The sequence below is a fragment of the Dermochelys coriacea genome, chromosome 2 (genome assembly GCF_009764565.3).
Source record: "Dermochelys coriacea isolate rDerCor1 chromosome 2, rDerCor1.pri.v4, whole genome shotgun sequence".
Lineage (NCBI taxonomy): Eukaryota > Metazoa > Chordata > Testudines > Dermochelyidae > Dermochelys > Dermochelys coriacea.
Genome location: NC_050069.1, coordinates 107,390,807 through 107,413,761, shown reverse-complemented (window position 1 = coordinate 107,413,761; position 22,955 = coordinate 107,390,807). Strand labels below are relative to the sequence as shown.

The 22,955-nt window shown below is 40.5% G+C and overlaps 1 protein-coding gene and 1 long non-coding RNA gene across 18 annotated transcripts in view; one reads left to right on the top strand and one right to left on the bottom strand.

The window, feature by feature from the left end:
• RIPOR2 (RHO family interacting cell polarization regulator 2) overlaps positions 1-22,955 on the bottom strand; it is a 184,542-nt gene that overhangs the window by 45,801 nt on the left and 115,786 nt on the right. For 14 of the 16 annotated variants that reach the window (XM_043508279.1, XM_043508286.1, XM_043508283.1 and 11 more), the window contains 5 exons: positions 5,045-5,171; positions 3,655-3,810; positions 2,680-2,758; positions 2,172-2,195; positions 1,024-1,077 (listed from right to left, as the gene is read on the bottom strand). In XM_043508279.1, coding sequence (XP_043364214.1) covers positions 1,024-1,077; positions 2,172-2,195; positions 2,680-2,758; positions 3,655-3,810; positions 5,045-5,171 — 440 coding nt within the window. Of the gene's footprint in view, positions 1-1,023; positions 1,078-2,171; positions 2,196-2,679; positions 3,140-3,333; positions 3,587-3,654; positions 3,811-5,044; positions 5,172-6,098; positions 6,102-14,729; positions 14,742-22,955 lie in introns of those variants that run through there. The other 2 variants (XM_043508284.1, XM_043508285.1) reach the window with 2 other exon arrangements.
• Positions 1-22,955, top strand: part of LOC119851808 — a 113,546-nt gene that overhangs the window by 48,210 nt on the left and 42,381 nt on the right. The window lies entirely within an intron of this gene.

Sequence of the window (22,955 nt, the reverse complement as noted above, 5' to 3'; positions counted from 1 at the left end):
TTATAAAACTCTCTCACACAATGGTCTATTTATTTGTCACCATGGGTTATAGAGGAGTGAACTAACATACAGAGCAAGTAGAGTTGTTTTTATTAGTTCCTCTTATGTTTAGGATCTCTTTTCATAAACACAGAAACCAGTAGCTCTGTACAGGATGGGAATGGCATAGGAGGGATTTAGATAGAGAATGTGCTTTAGGCTATAATTTTGACATGCAGGTTACCAGCAAGGAAGTGTATTGTTTGGAGAGAAAATTTCAACCTACTGTATTTCTTAAAGATTTTCTTTGAGCTGCAAGATTATAAGAACAATGAAATTACAGTGTTTTTTGTATGCCTGCTCACTCTTGTATATAACAAACAGCATGTGTGTTTTGTAAATGAATCTCAGTAGACATTTCATCTATCATATAAATACATCATTTTGTCAAGTTGGGGAAAATGTTAATTAGTAGATATATTAATGACTAAAAGAAAATATACTGTGGGTTTGATTCTAAGGCAGACTGGTGTAAATCTAGAGTACACCAACTGACTTGGATGGAGTTATTCCAAGTATATACTGGTGTAACTGAGCAGAATTTGGCCCAGTGGAGTAAAATGGTGTAAAAACTAGTGTTGAAATCCAGAGGACACTCGCAGTCTGACTGTGAGACTTTTAATATGCAGTAGATCAAATTGTGAACTTAAACTTCTTGCAGGTGCAAGTGTGCCTTTACCTGTACCTTTAAAGGAAACTTATGATGAAATCTTAGCTTACCCATCAAGGGTCTGACCCTGCATTTCCTTTGCACCCATTGACAGTGGGAGTGTTTGGTATGCATGTAGAACCTCAGAGGTTTTAAAGCTTTTTAAAATCCTTTCTTTGTTTCTGTCTCAGGAGTCATTGCAGTACTTTAAGTACGTCGGGGAGAGGCAGCGAGGTGGGTCCCTCTGGAGTGGAAGCTTTCACACTAGGCAATGGTTGGTTTTCTTAATAATATAAAAGCAGATATAGAAGAAACATGATAGAATTGTTCATTACCATACTAATGTGGAACTCCAGCCTTCTCATATATCTTTCTATCGCTTTGATTTGCTGCAAATAAATAAAAGAGGAATGAGAGATTTTTTCCAATAGCTCAGATGATTGTATTTTTATATAGATTCCTTGCAGAAATCTTCTCTTTAGCTGGTTTTCCTGTCTCAAGCCATTGTGAGCTTCAAAGAAACTCTTATTCTCCAAACTGTGAAGCTTTCTTTCATTCTGGAGAGGTTTTTGTACATGAACCTCAGATCAGGTGCTTTATCTTAATGTAGTTAGTCTTTTAGAGCTGGTTGAATTTTTTCCATCCCAATCTATTTTGTCCAAAAATGGTTCTGACCAAAACACAATTTTTTATGGACAAATTTTCATTTAAAAATAATGTTTCAATTAAAAAAAACCTGAAAAATTTTCATTTAAAATGTGTATGTTTTCAGTAAAAAAATAATTACAATCAGTTAGTTTTTGGTTTTCAAAATGCCAAAATGTTACCAGTAGTTCTCTGGAAACTCAAAATGTTTTGGTTTTTACATTTTTTTTCTTCGTTTTCATTAAAGTTTTTTTGTTGTTGTTTTTTTTTACATTTCCCTGTGAAGAACAACTGCCATTTTTCAACCAGCTCTCCTCAAAAGCTTGAAGGCCTTTGCTTTTTGCAGAATCAGTAGTGAGTGTACAGACTAGAAATACTCTGAAGACTTGGTGGACTTATGTAAGTGGGCACAACTCCACTGAAGTGCCCTAGCAGTAAATTTGGCCATCTCTTGCTAAATGAAGAGGTGGCAGATGTACGTCCAAATTCCAGAGCAAGTGCTGGCTGGAGCCGAGGCAGTAGCTATCAGAGGTCGTTCTCCACTGACTTTCTTTGTATGTTTCTCTAGAGTCTATTTTGGTTACCATTCTGTGTGTAACCTGCCTGAAGTGGGTTCTTGCTGAAATCACTGTGATTGTTTCTGACCCCTCAGGACTTTGATCCTACTCCCACTGAAGTCAGTAGCAAATCCTGCCTGCCTCTCCCCGTCAATGGTGGTATCTGATTAGAGAATCAGGCTCTGAGAAGCTCTTTGTGCCAGTTGTCTCCAGGTCTGGGTACATATCACTCAACTTTTAATGTTTTCTTTGCAGCACCACTGCCCCAGAGGGTAACATACCTTGTCTAGATCATACAGCACCCCCTGCAATAAAGAAAAGGAGATGATGATTAGCTTGTGTGTCATACTGTTCCACTGAATGATACACTCCCCTGTGTCCTATTATGTTTAAATAGCTGAAATATCAAACAGGATCCTGGGTGGGAGCTCACCTAGGGTTGTCCACTGTCCCTTAGTACAAGGGATTTCCCTTACTTTTTCATCTCTGTACAAGTTCGGGAGTTGCTGAATGCTGCAAAAACCAGCAAGAAATACCCCTGCCAAATGTAGGCGAGGACTGTTTATTATTATTATTATTTATTATTATTTATTATTGGTGATGATGATGATAGTGGAAGGAGGGGTGGGGTGGGGCTGCTAAGAAAACAGTACTTTTGAAATACAATGTTGACAACCCTAGAAGAACTGCTTTTCTTTAAAACTCCCTTGTGCCCCCTTTTCCTCCGATACCCATGATCTGTGCAAGTAGTATAGAACACTTTCATGTGAATCGTTGGATAACACATACCAGCCGCGAGTTTCTTTTCATGTCTTTTAACTGAGTAGTTAACTTATCCAGCTCTGTCTGGTGAACTTCCAGATACTCGCTGTAAAGATAAAGCGGAAAGGGAATCATGAACTCTGCTACATTTCAGTACATAGGGTGCTGATTGCTGACCTCTGTGAAATGAGTATTTATGTAACAAATAGCTATTCTCATCACATACTGGCTTAAACAAGTACAACATGTTTATGCTGACCTGACTGTCATAAAACTCTCCATATTTCCCTAGTGCTTTGCATGTGCAACCCTCTCATGCTTCACACCAACTAAACAAGCAATAGGAACATTTCTTTAGCTCTTGAGTAACAGGTTAATGCTTTCAAGTACATTTAACAGCTAGGTTTTGTGAGAACTAAGCTGCTGTTTAGTTTTTGGGCTGCCTCTGTCCAATCACTGTCCTTGTGCCTATCTAACAAAGGCATTACTATGTTCTGTGATAAGAAAAGGAGTACTTGTGGCACCTTAGAGACTAACAAATTTATTAGAGCATAAGCTTTCGTGAGCTACAGCTCACTTCATCGAAAGCTTATGCTCTAATAAATTTGTTAGTCTCTAAGGTGCCACAAGTACTCCTTTTCTTTTTGCGAATACAGACTAACACGGCTGCTACTCTGAAACCTATGTTCTGTGATGTTATCTTGTATCACATTGTGTGGTGTGACTCTCCTATGTGATGGGAGGCAAATTTGAAGCAACAGTCTAGGGGTGAAATCCTGACCCTATTGAAGTCAATGGGAGTTATGCCCTTGACTTGAATAGAGCCAGGATTTCGCCAAGTGTGTTTTTGTTTCCTATGAACAAGTGGGTTTAACACAGGAGAGCAGAAGTCAACAGTTGGATTTATCCTACCATGACCGAGGCTCCCCACTCCCATGACCCATTGCTTCCACTCTAAAGTATTAAAGAAAGCTTCAGACATCCAGTGATAAATTCTCTTACTCCAATCCGTTCTTTAAGGCCCTATAGACCTCTTCCATCCTTTTAGGCTGGGGTTCTTTGGAGGCGGTGCTGTTCTTATGCCCCAAATTGTGCGTTTTCTTCACCTTTGCTTGGGGCTTCTTAAGTGCAGAGGAATTTTCAACAAATGAGTTACACCTGCAAAATGCGCATGAAAGGAAAACACTATCAGTCACAATGATCTTAAAGGACTATTGCCAGATGTTATCTCTTTTGGCAAAAGTAATCTTCTTATAGTAGTGCCTGCTGGAGGACTGTTTGTTTGCAGGTTAAGCAGTATTGTGCTCAGGCTATCAGCATCTGTTGTTCCAGTTGCCGAGACTTGAATGCCTGTCTGGTAAACAATAGCCTGAGGCTTGCCGATGGCAGACAGCTCTACACATCTTATACTGGGTCTGTCCCATCCAGCAATGCTAGGGAATCACAGAATCCTGGGCATGGAAGGGACCTGGAGAAGTCTTCTAGTCCAGTCCCCTGCAGCAATGCCTAAGCTACACCAAGTTGGTGAGAACAAAGGCAATTTTTAATCATGCAAAACCTATATGCTACTAAATAGTGCTGTCTTGATGTTTACATGCACAGCACAACTGTGCTCTTATCTCAGCCACAGCCTCTAGGCACTATTGCACTGCAAATAAATAGTAATTTTACTCTATTTATATGAATCACACACTCTCATGTGGCTTCTGAAAATTCCCACTGAATTCTTGTTTCTTCTTGTTCCCTGCTTCACTGAAAGCTTAAAAAAAAATCGCAGGATTTAATCAAGTTAACAGTAATTTATGTCAGGTTTCAGAGTAGCAGCCGTGTTAGTCTGTATTCGCAAAAAGAAAAGGAGTACTTGTGGCACCTTAGAGACTAACAAGTACTCCTTTTCTTTTTTAGTAATTTATGTCTATACATAAGTGAGCTTCCCAGCCTGGGTCAACAGACTCAGCTAAGCTAGTGGGTCTCACACTATCGCTCTAAAAACAGCTGCAGAGACAGCCTTTTGAAGTGGTGGCTAGGGTTCCGAAGCTTGGTGAGGGAGTGGGTTTCAGGCAGTTCTGGACATTTTACAGGTTGAAAAGATCATATAACTGTATAATTTAATGGACTAAAATCTATATGCCAACAAAATTCCTCTGAGACTGAGGTCCGAGGGTGAACCCTATATTAATAAAAACAAAGCCCAGTAGATTCCCAGCAGTGAAGAGATAGGCTGTCTTCCTTCTTTATTCTCCATGCAAGACAGCTGAGTCGCAAGGAAAACAAACAGTCTGACCTGCAGCACCCAGATTCAACTCGGAGGACAGAAACCAAAAATCTTCCCGTCTCCAACACGAGTTTCAATTCTTGAGCTGAAAGCTTCCCCCCCAAAGATGGTACTTGCCTGGATCGTCTTTCTTGAAGACCGCTGAAGCCAGCAAAGGATTGACTTCTAATAATCCCATTGGGACCACCTGGGGAGAATGAATGTGATCCTACTGACATGATTTCTGGGAGCCTGGAAGATATTCCTGCAAGATAATAGAACAAAGATTAGTGACAGAGGTAAAAAAGAAAAGGAGTACTTGTGGCACCTTAAAGACTAACAAATTTATTTGAGCATAAGTTTTCGTGAGCTACAGCTGCTACTCTGAAACCTGACAGTGGTAAAATACACACAGGTTGAAGACAGAGACGATTCTGCATTCATCAGAAGTGATAAAGGGTAAATGAATCCCACAAAGTGAATAGAGTCATGAGATGATTAGATGTTTACAAGCCTGACTGTTTACTTCATAGTCTGTTTATTCTGACAGTTCAGTTTTCAGAACAATAACAGGAATGTCTGCAAAGGCATTTTCTCTATTTAATTCTCATGGAAAATATAAGGGATGGTTAGAGTCTTGCAGTTGATTTGTTCACGTTACTAAGAACTAAAATCTACCAATTTGCACATCTTCCATAAAGAAAAGGAGTACTTGTGGCACCTTAGAGACTAACAAATTTATTAGAGCATAAGCTTTCGTGAGCTACGGCTCACTTCATCGGATGCATTTGGTGGAAAAAAAAAGTTTTTTTTCCACCAAATGCATCCGATGAAGTGAGCTGTAGCTCACGAAAGCTTATGCTCAAATAAATTTGTTAGTCTCTAAGGTGCCACAAGTACTCCTTTTCTTTTTGCGAATACAGACTAACACGGCTGCTACTCTGAAACACATCTTCCATGAATTCCAGGATAACATCTATAAGACCAGCTTTCTTGAAAGAATTACATTCTAGATGTAAAAACACAGGCTAGAGAGAAAAATGTAGTCCATTAGTTTCAGCACAGGATGGGAAGCCAGAATCTTCTGAAATCTAATCCTAATTCTGACACAGGCTACCCTTGTGACCTTGGACTTGTCATTTAAACTCTCTGCCTCAGTCTTCCCATCTGTGAAATGGGAATACATAGTTACCTACTTCATAGGGATTACTATGTGTTGAGAGCTCTGAAGAGTAAAAGGGCTAGGTATTATTACAAAAAGAATGATGAAAAATATAAGTAGTCCTAAACCGGTTCTCTTAGCTTTCCTTATCTCAGAAACTGTTAGCGTCTTATTGCAGAGAAAGAGAGAGAGAGAGGGATGGGGGAGATAATGTGGGTATATTGCAGGAACTCTGGGAAGAGAAGGGAATTATCTGTGTGGTGAGAGAGAGGAAAAGTGCAATTCATCAGACTGTCTCTGCTATCTTCTGTGGCAAGAATGTTGTCTATCCCATTTGGCATCCTCAGTGAAATGAACTGGAGATTTCAATTAATTTCCTAGTAGTATTTTTTTTTTTAAATGTGGACACCTGTCTAGCACAACTGACTCTTTGGCAACCTCAGCAGAGAGGTAGGGGTTGAATGGGCAGTCAGGGAGACTGAACGACCCTCGTACCCTTAGGGTTGCCGAACAACCCTGAAGCACCAAGGCAGGGCATTGTGGCTCAGACTACATTGTTGTTGCTGTCCGGTGGAAAGAGGACGACTCCTTGGGCTGATAATCTAGGGCCTTTCACAAGCATTAAATGAATTTACTAAAAATAGGCACTGGAGCTATGTAGTAGCTTTAACCTTACTGCCTTTCAAATGCACAAGCTGAAGAGAGTTCAGTCTATTTTTGAAATGTCACAGGCAGCCCAGTTATATTTTGATTAGTAACTTTTAAATGGCCAAATACTCTTTAAGATTTCATTAATCACTACTGGAGGCTTTGCCTTCTCCGATACAATTTCAGAGGGAATTCTATTTCGCAAGCTTTGTGAAGCTCTGCCAAAAGTATTTCTAGCCCCAGAAGTGTTGTCACTATTACTAACCTGAAGATTTCTCTGTGATGCAGCCAGCACTGATCTTTTTGATTCAAAAGCCAGAAGTGATTGGATTCTCATGGTTACAGTCAATCCAGAGTAGATATGATCTACTGTTTTTGTTTTGTGATATGCTGGCCTTGTAGTTGCATCAGGCTGTGATCATCTTTCATCTTTACCATAACTACTAGATCTTTGTTAAAGAGCCTTAAGAAGCTCCATTAATATCTTAATGAACTTTATGTGCCTTAATTTTTTGTAAGCAGAAACCGAAAGCATCTGCCTTAAAATGGACTAAATGTACTCTGTAATACACAGTATGATCCTTCAATATACAGAATGCGTATTAAGTTTTATACTGGTTATAGCTCATTAGCCAAATCTTCAGATGTGTGCAGGGCATATGTGAAAAGGAATGAATAGTCTTTTTTAGTGTAATATTTTAGGAATACGAAACTTGCAAAACTTCGTGCCACGTCCCCTCTCACAGGGCTTCCACAGATGCCTTCTGTACATCTGTGTCTGTGCCATAACTGCATGAAATCTTATATCAATGCCTTTTCGTTAGTCCTGTAATGCTTTATTATTAAGCAGAGCAGTAACTATTAATAAGAATAAAATTTTGATCTAATTTACGTAATGGCATAAATTTCCTCTACGTATTGCTGGAGATACTCCAGCTTGACATCAGATTAACTGAGATCAGAATCAGGCCCTATGTTAGGATTCAATCCTTCAGGACACTGGGCACCTCCTGTACTGTGCCGAGTTTCTCAGCTTCCACTTGATGATGCTGAGTACCTGGCAGGAGCCACTCAGCACCTTACAGGATCAAACTCCCATATATGAATACAGTACAGAGTCTAAGCATTGATTAGAGTCTGAGTCAAGTAGTTCAAACCCAGCTGAGAAACAAGAGACACATAATGGGGAACAATCTGATTACAGTACTTTTCAGGTACCGTGCTGCAAGTTTAAGATGTTCTCTCTATTTTCTCAAATTACTTTAAAATGGTTAATCTGTGCACTGTATGCTCCAATTTGTATCGCTTTAAAAACAGATTCAAATCAGTAATAATTGTTCAGTGTTTTACTGATTTGACATGATGATTAGTGCATCCCAGACAGACTCTAGAGATAGTGTGAAGGTAAAAGCTGAACAGCTCTGACAGTCAGCTGGGTTCAACAGCAGTAACATTTATACAGATCATCAAACATTCCTCAAAAAATAAGCAGAACAAAAACAAAGTTTGGTATTAGTCATGAGGACTTGGGCTATATCTGATGAGGTACTGCAAATTCAAAACTCTAGTCAAAATGCTAACACACACTACAACAATTATCTATTCCATCAGGTCGCTATTAGTGACAAAAGAGTAAAAACCTTAATGTGACAATGTGTTGATTTAATAAATATTTATCAGTCTAAACGAAAATATTTCCTGAGTGTTTGTGTATGATAGATACACACACAAATATTTTCAGTTGTCATCAGTAAAAAGGAAATCAAAGATAATTTTTAAAAGGGCATTTTCCACCTAACTTTTTTTTTGTTAAAAATATTTTGACCAACTTTACTCTTCATGTTTTGTGCTGATTTATTAGCTGTGAATCTACTCATAAAATCCACATGAAGTGTGGAACAAATACAATTGATGTTTACATTAAGACTTTTGCTTTGTCTTTGTGTGAAATGGAAAAAATCCAATTCACCTCTCAGATCTGGCAGTTAGAAAGAAAACATCTTTTTATTTTTGAACTAAGCAAATTAAAAATGGGAGTATAAACATAGACATCTCCCTCCACCACCACACCATTAATTGAGTCACTTTTCAGAATAAAATAGCATTTTATGATGAGTCTCTTAGTATAGGCTGAAAATACACCAGTCATTTGGAAGGATACTCCTAATTTTATAACTTGATTATGCCTGTATTTTAGAAGAAAAAAAATTCCTCTCTGCAGCAGAGCTTCCAATACAGCCCATGAGCTGGGACTTTTTTCCCCTTCTCAATGACAGCAGATAGCAGGAAACTGCAGATAATTGACAATGTCTCTGTCCCTGGGGAAATAAAAGCTCCATCTCTCCTTTCATTATAGAAACAGTGGTGAAACAGCTGGGTCTAAGCTAATTAGAAGGGAAGGTATGGGAGGGAATAGTCCTGCAGAAGGACTCATTTTCAACCAGTGAGAGTGTGTTTTCTATAGTGCCAGAATATTTGATAACCAGTGTTTACTTAGACCTGAGCTAAGTGAGTGGTAAATATACTCACAAACATGTTTGCTAAATCTGACTGATGATACAGTACTGGCTGTATACTTGTTCCCTATTTTGTTTGTTTTTCCCATGAACAATTTCTCTAACTGTATTTTGTTCACCTACATTTTTGGGGAGGACCTATTGTGGGGATACATGTGCAAGTCAGCATATAAACGGGCAAATAACTATCTTGGCACTGGGAAGGTTCCCCCAGCCACCTGATATATCCTGACTTCCTGTGTTTTGGAGTTAGAATAATCGAGGCAGAAAGACCATAAATAAAACAGTGAGAAAACCAGTGATTTTCAAATGGACTATGTCAATATAAATAAGTGATCATTTAGTAGCAGCAGCGAATAGGACAAGTTAAAAGAGACAGGGGGGCTCAGACAGCAGCAAACTCCCTGGCCTGGAGATAAATGATCCAGCCCCAGAATTTAGAGCAAGGTGTCTAAACTGAGGCCAGATATGGAGGCAGGTGGAATCGGCACCCAGGACCAATGACAGTATAGAACCATCTTTACACAAGGCACAGGGCCATGTGTGTGGTTCTGCAAACAAATGGGCAACTACTGATGCCAACCTTTCTGAAGCTGCAACAGGAACGCAGACCATCAGCCCTGTGTTCATCATCAGGAAAAGTTAGGGCTAGCAGTAGCAGTTCCAGTCAGGAAGGCACACCAACAAGCTCAACAATTATTTGGTGTGAACATAACAAGAGAAAACTACACGTAGACCCTGCTAGACCGCAACATACATCTGGCTTGTATCTTTTTCTCTGCCGCAGCTGAGGAGGAGCTCAGCTATTTTTAAATCTTAGGTTCACACAAATAGCCAAATACACTACTCGTGTGCAAGGAAGACAGAAGGGTCCTAAGGGGATGCTGACATCTAATGAAGTCATAACTGAGGGTAGAATTTGGCCTAGGAGTAGAATTTAGCCCTGTGAGTTTATATTGCATACTAGACCCTATTCAAGTCTCACTGAAATCAGTGGGCATCTTCCCATTAATTTCAATGGCAGTTGGACCAGGCTGATACTGTGCTTTCCACGGCTGAAGTGATTTGTGTATTTGAAATCTTGGCTATTCACCAAGGATTCATTTGGACTCTGGCTCTTTTGGGATAACTGATTTATTTGTAGTGGATCCATAAGTACCTCTCAGTTTTATGTCAATGGAAAGTTTACTTGTCGCTTTGTGAAAGAGATGATCATTTTAACTATTTGTGACATTGCTAGTTAGTCCACGGTTACTTCAATAGGCGCATAAAGGGGTACACACCACCTGTGTCTCCTAGTGGTCAGGCAGGGGTGTGGCAGCTTGTCTCTCTCTCTGACATCACCCCCTTTTCCAGTTATAGTTCTATCTTGTGGGCTCTGTCCCTTCTTTGGTGGCTCAGCCCTTTGGCTGGGTTACACATTCCAGTCCAGGTCTTCTGGCATATATCCAATCACAGAGAAGTCTTTCAGCACCCTCACAAGCTTCAGGGCTTCCACCTTAGTTCACCTTAGAACTTGAGGTCTGGACCTTTGAATACTCAGGGTCTTCCCCAGCTGGATGCTCCACTGAGGTAAAGGCTACTATTGTTGTCCCATTTGTGGGAGTTGGTCAGGGAGTCTACATCCACGCTTTCCACTGAGCTCCAATCTGGGGTGCAATGGTGGACAGCTAAATTCTGCACCTTGGGGTGCTAAGCAGCTGCTTCTCTGTATCCCTTTCTACCCAAGTACCCTTTTCCCACCACAGTAAATTAAAGAACCGCAGATAAAAGTTTCTGACTTTCACAATCGGTCACCAATCTCTCCTTTGAAGGCTTTATCAGGACTTTGTGTTGCCAGGTGTCAGGCAATGAGAGCTCCTGGGCAGTACTTCCCAAAGATCAGAGCAGAGATCTACCCCCTTCCATCACCTGCTTCCTTTTGAGCTGCTGTGCTTCCCTGTTTAAATGCCACCTCCAGCGTGTGTCAGGTGCAGTAGCGCAGGGCCGCCTGGGCCCAGAGCTGCTCCTTAACCCCTTGTTCTCCACGGTGGGGTTTGTATGCCCTATCACCAGGGATTAAAAGGCAGCAGTCACTTCCAGACTTCTCTTGTAAGCAAATATTGTGTGCCAAGAGCCTTATTGTAGTAAAATAAATGAATAGACACACAAAACTCCCATGGCTGGAACTTCCTTGCAAAAAAAATTTTTATATATAAAAGGGGAGTGGGGGAGGAAGATAACATTAGAAAGGAAAACCAACACCAATCGCTTTCTTTAAGCATATAGTTATTGCAACCAAAACTAGAGACGGTTCATTGGCGCAGCACTGGGGCGGAGGTTTGCCTTGTGGTAGGTGTTCTGCAGCTCCTTCACTTTGACCCTGCACTGCAGTGTGTCCTGCTCATGGTCCCTTTGTGTCATGCATCATGAAATCTGTCCATTGGTATCATAATTCCTACGGCTGGAGCACAGTTGGGACTGGACAGCTTCCTCTCCCCAAATGCTGATGAGGTCCAGCAGCTCAGCATTGCTCCAAGCAGGGGATCACCTGGTGCGTGGAGCAGGCCTGGCCACCTGGAAAGATGTGCTGAGACCACTGCATGTGTCCCCAAGCAAACAGGAAGGGGACTTCCAAAATTCCCAAGGAATTTAAGGGGTGAGGCTCACATTTGGTCACCTGAGGGCAGGGCAGTAGAGTTCAAACCGATGACCAGAGAGGCAAGAACAGGCATTGTGGGACACCTCCTGGAGGCCAATCACAGCGCTGTAATCGACCAGGGTGTCTACACCAGCACTGTGGTACTGTAGCCCTGGCGCAGAAAGCTCTACACCTGTTGTCCGGCTATTTTTTTTTTTTTTACAGCGCTGCAGTTTCTGCGCACTAAGTGGCTTGGCAGTGTGTACACCTCAGGAGTTACACTGCAGAAATCTGCTTTACTTTGCAGAAACTTGCCAGTGTAGACAAGGCCTAAGAATGGTCTTCCAGCCACTTGTGCATTCACCTTCTAGTTGGTTCATCTAGGCTATATTTCTCTAGTTTGTTTATGAGAAGGCCATGTGAGAGAGTATCAAAAGCCTTAGTGAAGTTGAGATATGACATCTATTGCTTCCATCCTATCCACAAAGCTTGTTACCCTGTCAAAGAAGGATATTAGGTTGGCTTGACATGATTTGCTCTTGACAAATCCATGCTGATTATTTCTTCTAGGTGCTTATACATTGATGGTTTGATTATTTGCTCCATTATCCTTTTCAGGTATTGAAGTTAAGCTGAGTGGTCTATAATTCCCTGGGTTGTCCTTATTCCACTTTTTATAGATAGGTACTATATTTGCCCCTTTCCAGCCCTCAGGTTTCTCTTCTGTCTTCTCCATGAGTTCTCCAATATAAATTGCTAATGGCTCAAAGATCTTTTCAGCCCATCCCTTAAGTATTCTAGGATGTGTTTCATCAGGCCCTACTGACTTGAAGACATCTAGCTTGTCTAAGTAATTCTTAACTTGTTTTTTCTTCATTTTACCCTTCAATCCTACCCCATTTACATTGATGTTCACTATGTTAATCGTCCAATCACTGCTAATTTTTTTGGTGAAAACTGAAACAAAAAAAGGCATTTAACACTTTGGTCGTTGCTGAGTTTTCTGTTATTGCCTTTTCCTCCTCATTTAGTAATGGTCTACCCTCTCTCTGGTCTTCCTCTTGATTCTCATATATTTGTCAAATGCTTTCTCATAACCATTCCTATCCCTAGTTTAATCCCATTTTGTGGCTTGGTCTTTCTAAATTTGTCCCTACATGCTTGTGTTGCTTTTTTATATTCATCCTTTGTAATTTGACCTAATTTCCACTTGTATGACTCTTTTTTGAGTTTCAGGTCATTGCAGGGCTCCTAGTTAAACCAGCATGGCCTTTTATCATACTTTCTATCTTTTCTTCACATTGGTTTAGTTTGCTCTTGTGCCCTTAATAATGTCTCCTTGAAAAACCGCCAACTCTCCTGAACAATTTTTTCCCCTTAGACTTGCTTCCCACAGGATCTTACCTATCAATCCAGAGTTTGCTAAAGTCTGCTGTCTTCAAATCTGGTGTCTTTATTCTGTTTTATTCCTTAGAATCATTAACTCTATCCTTTCATGATCTCTTTCTCCCAAGCTGCCTTCTACCTTCTGATTCTCAACAAATTCCTCGCTGTTTGTCAGAATCAAATCCAGAATAGCCTCTCCCCTAGTTGCTTTCTTCACCGTCTGTAATAAAAAGCTGTCTCTAATGCACTCCAAAAACTTGTTGGATAATCTGTGTCTTGCTGTATTATTTTCCCCAACAGATGTCTGGGTAGTTGAAGTCCTGCACCACCACCACCAAGTTGTGTTTTGGATGATTTTGTAAACTGTTTAAAAAAAAACAAACACCCTCATCCACCTCTTCTTCCTAGTTAAGTGGTCTATAGTAGAACCCTACCATGACATCACCCTTGTTTTTTACCCCTTTCATCCTTACCCAGAGACTTTCAACAGGTCTGCTTCCCACTTCTGTTTGCTCAACCTCAGTGCATGTGTATACATCTTTGATATGCAAGACAATACCTCCTCCCTTTTTTCCCCTGCCTTTCCTTCCTGAACAAGCTGTACCCCCCTTCTATACCAATATTCCAGTCGTGTGAATGATCCCAGCAAGTTTTTGTGATGCCAATTATGTCATAATTGCAATTATTCACTAGTATTTCTAGTTCTTCCTGTTTATTCCCCCTACTTCTTGCATTAGAACATAAGAACAGCCATACAGATATCTAAGATGTTTGTTAGATTTCCCTTCCATGTTCCCTGTTGTCTATTCTTTGTCCATGCTGCGATGTCCCATGTTCCCCCAGATTCCAACCCTTCACCCAGGTCTCCATGCTTTGGATTTACCTATGGGATTTTGTCTCCTGCCCCTGTCGAACCTAGTTTAAGAATAGGAGCAGATTTTATTCTATTCCATATAGGTTTTTATGCTACACTCATTACTGTAGTATCTGAGTGCCTTCCAGAAGTGCATTAAGCAAAATGACTAACATCAGTCACACATTGTTTGTTCTTTCATCTTCTCTCTAGAGGGGGAAGTGTATGTAGTGGTGTGTCTTGTTGAGATAGATTTTTTTTAAAATATACGTGTTACAATGTGTTTATATTGCAGAAGGCAAGGTCAAATACATGTGCCTTGCACTTGGAGGGGAAGGTGTTAAGGTCCTCGTGATTGGGTTGCTGTTCTCTTCTGCTGGGTAACAGGCACGTGAGCACCATCTGACGAACCATACTTGGCTACCAGAACAAAATCATTTGCACTTGTTCCATCCAAATCAAAAGCAATGAGATATTCCTAAATAACTGCAGATACATATTAAGCAGCACGCATCCCAGGACAATATCTACTGGTGCATGGCTGGTGTGAGCTGTGAGATAATGTTAACTTGAGTATGTAGAAAAAAACAGCTAGGTGAGCTTGTATGGTTTCAGCAATATTGCTGTGGAAAACCAACATTATAGAGATTGAACTGTAAATAAGAGAGCTCATTCCTTCTGACTGTTGCTGCTGGATCACGATTGGAGGTGAAGGAAGTTGTTGATATCCTCACCCCTGCTGCCTCCAACAACAGTAGGTATTTGAAAGAAGGTTGCAAGAAACCTCCTTCCATCTCCAGCAGAAACAAAATTGCTAGGCTAATTTGTATCAGCCAGCTCTGCCTTTACTGACATATGGAACTTCTTCTCAGAGAGACCTTTATTCAGCATCCGGGGGACTCTGAGTCTCATTTCTCGTTCCACTGAAAATATTAGTATTTGGGGTGATTTATCTGAAGTCTTGTGTCCCTTTTCAGTTTAAATAGTCTCCATGTCAAAAGTGTTTATAATGATGCATTTTATTGTATACATTTTAAAAAATATAGTTTTGGTGGACTCCTGTTTTTCAGACTAAACATCAGAGGAGAAGTCCTTAGAGAATTCACCTTAAATATTTGCACACAAAGCCCAAATAAGTGAAAACTTTCATTTTAATAACCCAAGTTAATAGCAGCATGGTAAAATAATTTGGGTTTAAAAATATAGGGGGTTCTGATTCTTACACTCACTAGTTTTTTCCTGTTGTAATTCCACTGACAGTGGTAGAACTAGGTCTGATTTACGCCAGTATGAGAGCAGAAGTGGTGCTAGGATTTTAACCTGACAATATCCCCTTCAAATTTTGATAAAATATACCTTTGGGGCTAAAACTTGCTTGCCTTGCTAACATGCAACTCTGACTGATGTCAAGCAAGACAAGCAGTATTTGTCCCCGTTTTGTGTAGTACCATTATTAACTCATTCCCTGTGGTTCCCTCCATTGTTTTATTCACTCCTTTTACTGGAGTGCTTAATACATGCCTGCTTTCTTTGGTTTTGTAGCATAAACTGCCCTTTCCCCTGCTTGCTTTGCCCTCAAAGAAATATGGGCAGCATTTTTTTCCCAGTGTGTTCCTTAACCTTGGTTTAATGCACACAAAATAGAGTTATTTGGCTGTAACTAGGCAAGGAAAAATGATTTTCTGTAGGTACTAAGTGACAAATGGGTTCATTGTAACTGCCCTCTTTTTTATTTTTTGCCTTTACATTTGTTTTAAATTGACATCTGGACTCAGAGTATGAAATACAGTTACTGATGTGTCTGATTCTGTTCCATTACACCAGCATAAATACAGGGTAATCCCATTGGATTTATACTGATGTAAACAAGCAACATTTGGTCCATTGGGGCTACAGGAGTAACTGAGAGAATAGAATGTGACATCTGATTGGATTGGATTTTCATTTTCATTTCTTTTTGTTTTTTTTTAAATTAAATACATTTATACAAATTTGCTGAATTCTTTTGTTAGTTCAGTTTATCATAATTATTTTTCATATGCGGTCGAGTTTTCTTAGATGTAATTGAATAATGATTTCTACATATATCTTAAATGAGACTGTATTGATCTTTGTCAGTTACAGAATCTGTAAAGTGCTTTTTAAAATGGGGGAAAAAAAATCTTCTACTCTAAGCACCAGTGTTAGTACCTTAGGTAGGTAGGTAGATAGACTAATGCTAATAAAGAACAAACCTAAAAACCATGCCAAGAACTATTAATTTGGGCTCAAATTCCACCCATCATTGAATCCACAAAGACTACTGATGTAGGCACAGAATGATGACTTTAATAGTGTTGCACTGTAAGAAACAAACAGGGCAGAATTTGTTCTAATATCTGAGGGGCCAAACTAATGAAAGGCTCTTGAAGGAATTACCTGACTCACCCCACAAACAAGCATTCTACAACTGGATGCATTATATGGAATTTCACCTTCAGCTCACCAGACAACAGGGACCATGGTTGAATCTACTGTCATACATTCTATATGCCTGTTCTATATCAGGTTGCAAATGCTGACATTACTGATGATCCTAGTGAATAAATAGTTGGTGCAGATAATGTTCTTTACTGATCAAAAGTATCAAGCAATAGACAGAAGGGTTAATTATGGAAACAATTGGCCAATCAGCTCTGATATAGGTGCGACTCCAATGGAAGTCCGCATCCATGGTGATGTGAAACAGTAATTGTAAATTACATATCAAGCATTAAATGGTAACATAGTGCAACTTTCACAGATTTTGCATTCAGTGGCTGTACAAAATGAAGGGAAATGTACACACGGAGGGAATAGAAGGGAAGATGTTGACAGGAAGAGAAAACTAACAAGAGGCGGATTTAAGATAAAGTGGTCTGTGGGAGAGCAGCTTTGTAATTCCTGCCTGTTGGTGGTAGTTCTGCTGTAATCCTCATTCATCGGTGTCAGTGGCAGTGTACTGATATGGGGTTAATGTGATCACACTTTTTTGACTGTGAGAAAGTAATCAGAGCTAGCTAGATGCAGAATGGCCAAGCTACTACTGTAGTGCTCTGGCAGTAGAAACTTATTTGTCCTCTCCCATCCAGATTAAACAAACTGCATTTGTACTCAGTATCCATTTCAGCAATGTGTAAGTAAGATAAAGTAGAGAAATTAAACAGGTTTATCACCAAACAGAGCATAAAATATCATTTTCAAGGCCTTTCAGTCAGTAAAATGATAAAGACTCTTAATGGCTACTCTGTAAAAAGTAAATGATGAGAGATTAATTAAAAAGCATCAGCCATTTAATATGGTAATTCTGTTTCACTGGGTGAAGTAATGATAACGTTACTCATTACTTTGTTGTTAAAGGCACGCTGTCAGTTGTTAGGACAACATATTATACTTAACTCCTATACGGTGCTTTTCATTAGTAGATCTAAAAGCACTTCACAATCTTCAGTGAATTTATCCTCACCACACCCCTGTGAGGTAAGGAAGCATTATTATTGCTGTTTTACAGATGGGAAACTGAGACACCGAGAGGCTAAGAGACTTACCCAAGGTCACACAGGAAGCCAGTGATGGAACAGAGAATTGAACCCATGGCTCCCAAGTCCTAGGCGGCTAGTGCCATAACCACTGGATCAGCCTTCCTTCATGACATACTCTATAGCTATTTATTCTTGTACCAAATATGAATATTACAACAAAATATTTAATTTGATCTTTCCAACACTTAACAAATGTGCCCATTGCAATAGCACCTACATAAAAACACACCAGAGCAGGGTGTTATTTACTTCCATAGCACCTATATGTTTCTTTATTCATCTTTAGGCTACAGGATAAGTGCCGAAGAAACTTTATCTATAGCATGTAATCATGCAGTTAAACGTTGTATTATAATAATATACATGCATGGTGGGGAGGAGTTCAGGTTGTGTGTTCAAATTTAACTTTTTCATTTCTTGGCTTCTGAGAATTTAAATCAATAACCTGAATGTTACATTAGAGGAGTTTTTGTGTTTTAGTACAGATATATAAAACGTTAGGATTTGTCTTTAAAATTCCATTGGTGGTTATTAGTCACATGGTCAACTTTATTTTAACTAAATCCTGAAACATGTAGGAGGCAGTAGTGTAATAATGATCTCAACACCAGGGGCGAAAGTAACATTAACCACTTACCGGTACAGGGCCGGTTCCTGGCCCCCAGAAGGGGCGGGGCCTCCGGCAGACGGTGCGGGGCTGGGGGTCAGCCTCCCCCAGCCAGCCCATCCATGCTGCCTGGCCCCGGAGGTGGGGTGGGAGGGGGCGAGGCAAAAGGGGCAGCACTTTAACGTCGGCTGCATATGGGCCAGTACTGGCAGCCACTTTTTACTGGTATGCCGTACTGCCATACTGGCCTACTTTCACCCCTGCTCAACACTAAGGTACAATTTGCATACTCTGACCTCCCACACATCCGCCAGCCAGCCCTGTTAGCATGCCAGACCTCAGCCAAAGTCTTACAGAATGTCATAGAGGTGATGCCAGGAGAATATTAAATAAATCCAAGTGTTCTATGGAAATGAGTTTGAAATCTTATAGAACTGTACAGAGAATGATCTCTATTTCCTTTCTACAGGTTTTCTGAACCATCCTATAGAATTCTGTAGCAGGGATATAATTCTCTATCAAATTCTGTGGGATGGTTCAAAAAACATATAGAAAGGTTATTTTCTATTAAATTCTATAGGTTTTTTCCATAAAGGCCTTTCCTTCCCTGCAGTTCTGCTGCTTAGGGCAAACAGGAGGGGCTTATTTAAGAAGGAAAGACAAAATCAATTCCTCTCCCCCCCAAATTCATTATAATCAGACTTACACTTACATTCTCGGTGTTACACCAATGCACTTGTGTTACTGAAAGATATTTTGGCAATTTGTCTATCTGCCTTTGTATTTTCTTCTACTTACATACAGCAAGTGGACAGAATCTTGTGCACGATTTAGTTCTTGCTATGGTAATTACAGTCAGACCTTGTAAATCCAAATCAGATAACTCCATTTGTGTGCAGATTTTAAAAAACCCACAACCCTCAGTTGAAGAAGCCAATAGTACTCTTTGTACATGCTACAAGATTAATTACTACTGGGGTGCTGGAACTATTTGTATAGTGGGGTTGCTGAGAGCCATTGAACTAAACTGCAAACCCTGTATATAATGGAAACCACTTCAAGCTGGAGGTGTGGCAGCACCCCCTGTTCTAGCACCTATGGTTACTACTAAAATCTTTGCGACACAGAGACTTGGGATAAACCAAGCATTGAATAATCAGATCTCACTGCTTTTGTTATTATTGAATTTCAAGGTATGTATCCTGAGTAACCTTCCCTTGCATAAATTAAGGCTGCATGAATTTATAACACTATTTTCTCACATTCTGTTATTAAAAATATTCACTGTGAACTTGATATGCTGTTAAGGATCATATGGGAATCACACTATGGCTTGCACTCCAGTACCCTCACTCTTTTCTTTCTCTCCTTTGCTAGGATTGCAGAGTTCTCAGATTCATATGGTAGTAAAAGGCAGTCAGAAGTTGTTTAACCATTTGCTCCTTGCACTGTTTGCTCATAGATAATTATGTTCTGCCCTTTTGCCAGTGAATGTAGCTAGACTCTTATTTAAATGGTGATTACATGGGAACACCAACCGTCAGATTGTGACGTACTAAGATACAACAGTGATGAGATATCAATACCTTCATAGATAGAATATGGTTCCAATGAAGAATCGAATCTGACTGATAATGCAAATGTCTTAAGGAGCCCTTCTCTAGTGCCCTATTCAGTGCTAGAACTAAGTAATATCAGTGTAATGAGTGAAAATCTAAAACCATAGATGTGAGGAATGTTCAAATGTGAAGTTCCCATAGCAACTCCCTCATCCACACACAAAAATAAAGTGATTTGTATGAATGTAAATGTTGCTCAATTTCTGCAATTTATACACAACGTGAGAGTAACAATTGGTGTGGGATCCATTACATTGAATTTACTGGTCTTGATTCTCCACTAAAGCTTGTGGGGAGGTTCTGCAAAAAATGTTAACTTTGAAAACTGAAATATTTTGGCTAAAATATTAAATGTATTTATTTTTAATTCAGAAATACTGCCATGGTGCCTCATGCTCCCATTCTCCTATAAAGGTGGGGCTCCCTGCTCAAACTACACATTCCATGATGCACCATGGTCTCCGCTCTTGATGAAAGGAGGTGGTGCATAATGGAAAATGAAGTCCAGCTGGGAATCCTGGCCCATCAAAGAGAATGGAAACATGAGGCAAATGAACTACCATTCCCATAAGGCACTGTGGATATCTGAATCAAAATAGAATCACAGAAGTTTCGGACTGGAAGTGACCTTGAGAAGACATCTAGTCCACTCCCCACTCTCAATTAGATTTCAGATGATGGAGCAGGTACAGAGAAGGGCTACTAGGATGATCCGAGGAATGGAAAACTTGTCTTATGAAAGGAGACTTAAGGAGCTTGGCTTGTTTAGCCTAACTAAAAGAAGGTTGAGGGGAGATATGATTGCTCTCTATAAATATATCAGAGGGATAAATATAGGAGAGGGAGAGGAATTATTTAAGCTCAGCACCAATGTGGACACAAGAACAAATGGGTATAAACTGGCCACCAGGAAGTTTAGACTTGAAATCAGACGAAGGTTTTTAACCATCAGAGGAGTGAAGTTTTGGAATAACCTTCCAAGGGAAGCAGTGGGGGCAAAAGATCTATCTGGTTTTAAGATTCTACTCGATAAGTTTATGGAGGAGATGGTATGATGGGATAATGGGATTTTGGTAAGTAATTGATCTTTAAATATTCAGGGTAAATAGGCCAAATGCCCTGAGATGGGATATTAGATGGATGGGATCTGATTTACTATAGAAAACTCTTTCCTGGGTATCTGGCTGGTGAATCTTGCCCATGTGCTCAGGGTTTGGCTGATTGCCATGTTTGGGGTCGGGAGGGAGTTTTCCTCCAGGGCAGATTGGAGAGGCCCTGGAGGTTTTTTTGCCTTCCTCTGTAGCATGGGGCATGGTTGACTGGAGGGAGGCTTCTCTGCTCCTTGAAGTTTTGAACCATGATTTGAGGACTTCAATAGCTCAGACATGGGTGAGGTTTTTCATAGGAGTGGTGGGTGACATTCTGTGGCCTGCGCTGTGCAGGAGGTCGGACTAGATGATCAGAGTGGTCCCTTCTGACCTTAGTATCTATGAATCTATGAATCTATAAAACTTTTTGGTTTTAGGGCATTTGTGTTTTTCAATGAAAAAACTGAAATTGTCTGTGGAAAGCAGACATACACTTTGCAAAATAATTCATTTTGTTGAGAACTCCATCCTCTGTCAGAACAGTTGAATGGAAAGTTTTTTGGCCAGCCCTATTCTCCACTGCCTTGAAGTTGTGTAGTCTTTTCCACCTGTGCACAGTGGGTGTAAAACACTACCATCTGACATGGTAGCACTTTACACCAGCTTCACACAGATGTCAATGACTGCACAAAGACGGAGGCAGTGATGAATCAGGGCCATGCTCTTACAGGATAGAGTATGTAAATACACTAAACTTGCATTACTTTTTTTTTTTTTAAATGGGAAGATTTAGAAAAGAACCCCCCCCATTGGATAATTGCACAGTGAAAAGAAACCATAACATATAGGAGGGCTGAGGTTCCTTTCTTGTCTTCAGCTGAGACATGTGGGATTCAAACAGGTTGAGAGTTCAGTACCTGCACTTACCGACATGAGAACACATTGAAACAAAGGTTTTGTGGGCCAACTTACACATACAGAGATGCAGGTACATCTCCACTGATTTCAGTGGGAGTAGCACATGGTTATTCGAGGACAGTATTTGAAATCTGAGTATCCTTAATACACCATTCCTAAATTTTAATATTGATTGAACTCTTAGTATTCTTAATTCTTAGAATGTCCTCTACCCAGCACGTGGGTCCTGCACTGGCAGAGGAATGGACTGTCAGTTTCCATCTCTTGCTACTATGATTTATCTGAATGTCTAATAACTGAAATAAATGCAGCTATGTTTATTCCAATGGGTGGCTATCCAGATTAACACAACTTGTATTTGTGTATACATTTAAATAAGTGCACTCAGTGAGCACTAAAATGAGTAAGGAAAATGTCACATGGTCCTATAGGCCAGTGGTTCTCAAACTAGGGGCGCCGCTTGTTCAGGGAAAGGCCCTGGTGCGCCAGGCCAGTTTGTTCACTTGCCGTGTCAGCAGGTTCAGCCGATCGCGGCTCTCACTGGCCGCAATTTGCCACTCCAGGCCAATGGGGGCTGCAGGAAGTGGCGTGGGCCAAGGGATGTGCTGGCAGCCCTTCCTGCAGCCCCCATTGGCCTGGAGTGGCAAACCTCGACCAGTGGGAGCCGCGATTGGCCAAACCTGACGCGGCAGGTAAACAAACTGGCCCTGCCCACCAGGGCCTTTCCCTGAACAAGCGGCGCTCCTAGTTTGAGAACCACTGCTGTAGACTGTTCTTATTTCTCAACTAATTTTTTGCAAACTGTACCTACCTAACCACACACTCCTTAGCTTGCCCCCTGCAGGAAGTACTAAACAAAGTTGGACTGCTAGAGTTTGTGCTCAGTAACAGAGGCCATTCAGAGGGACCCCACACCCACCATGGAGCCTCGTCTCTCTTCAGCAGCACAGTGACGCCACAGATCCACTAGCTAAAACCCTGCATATATAGTAGGAACGTGCACACTGGATGTAGTTGCTACTGTAATTCAGTGGCGCTTGCATTAGTGCGATCAGTAATGATGCCTGCAAAC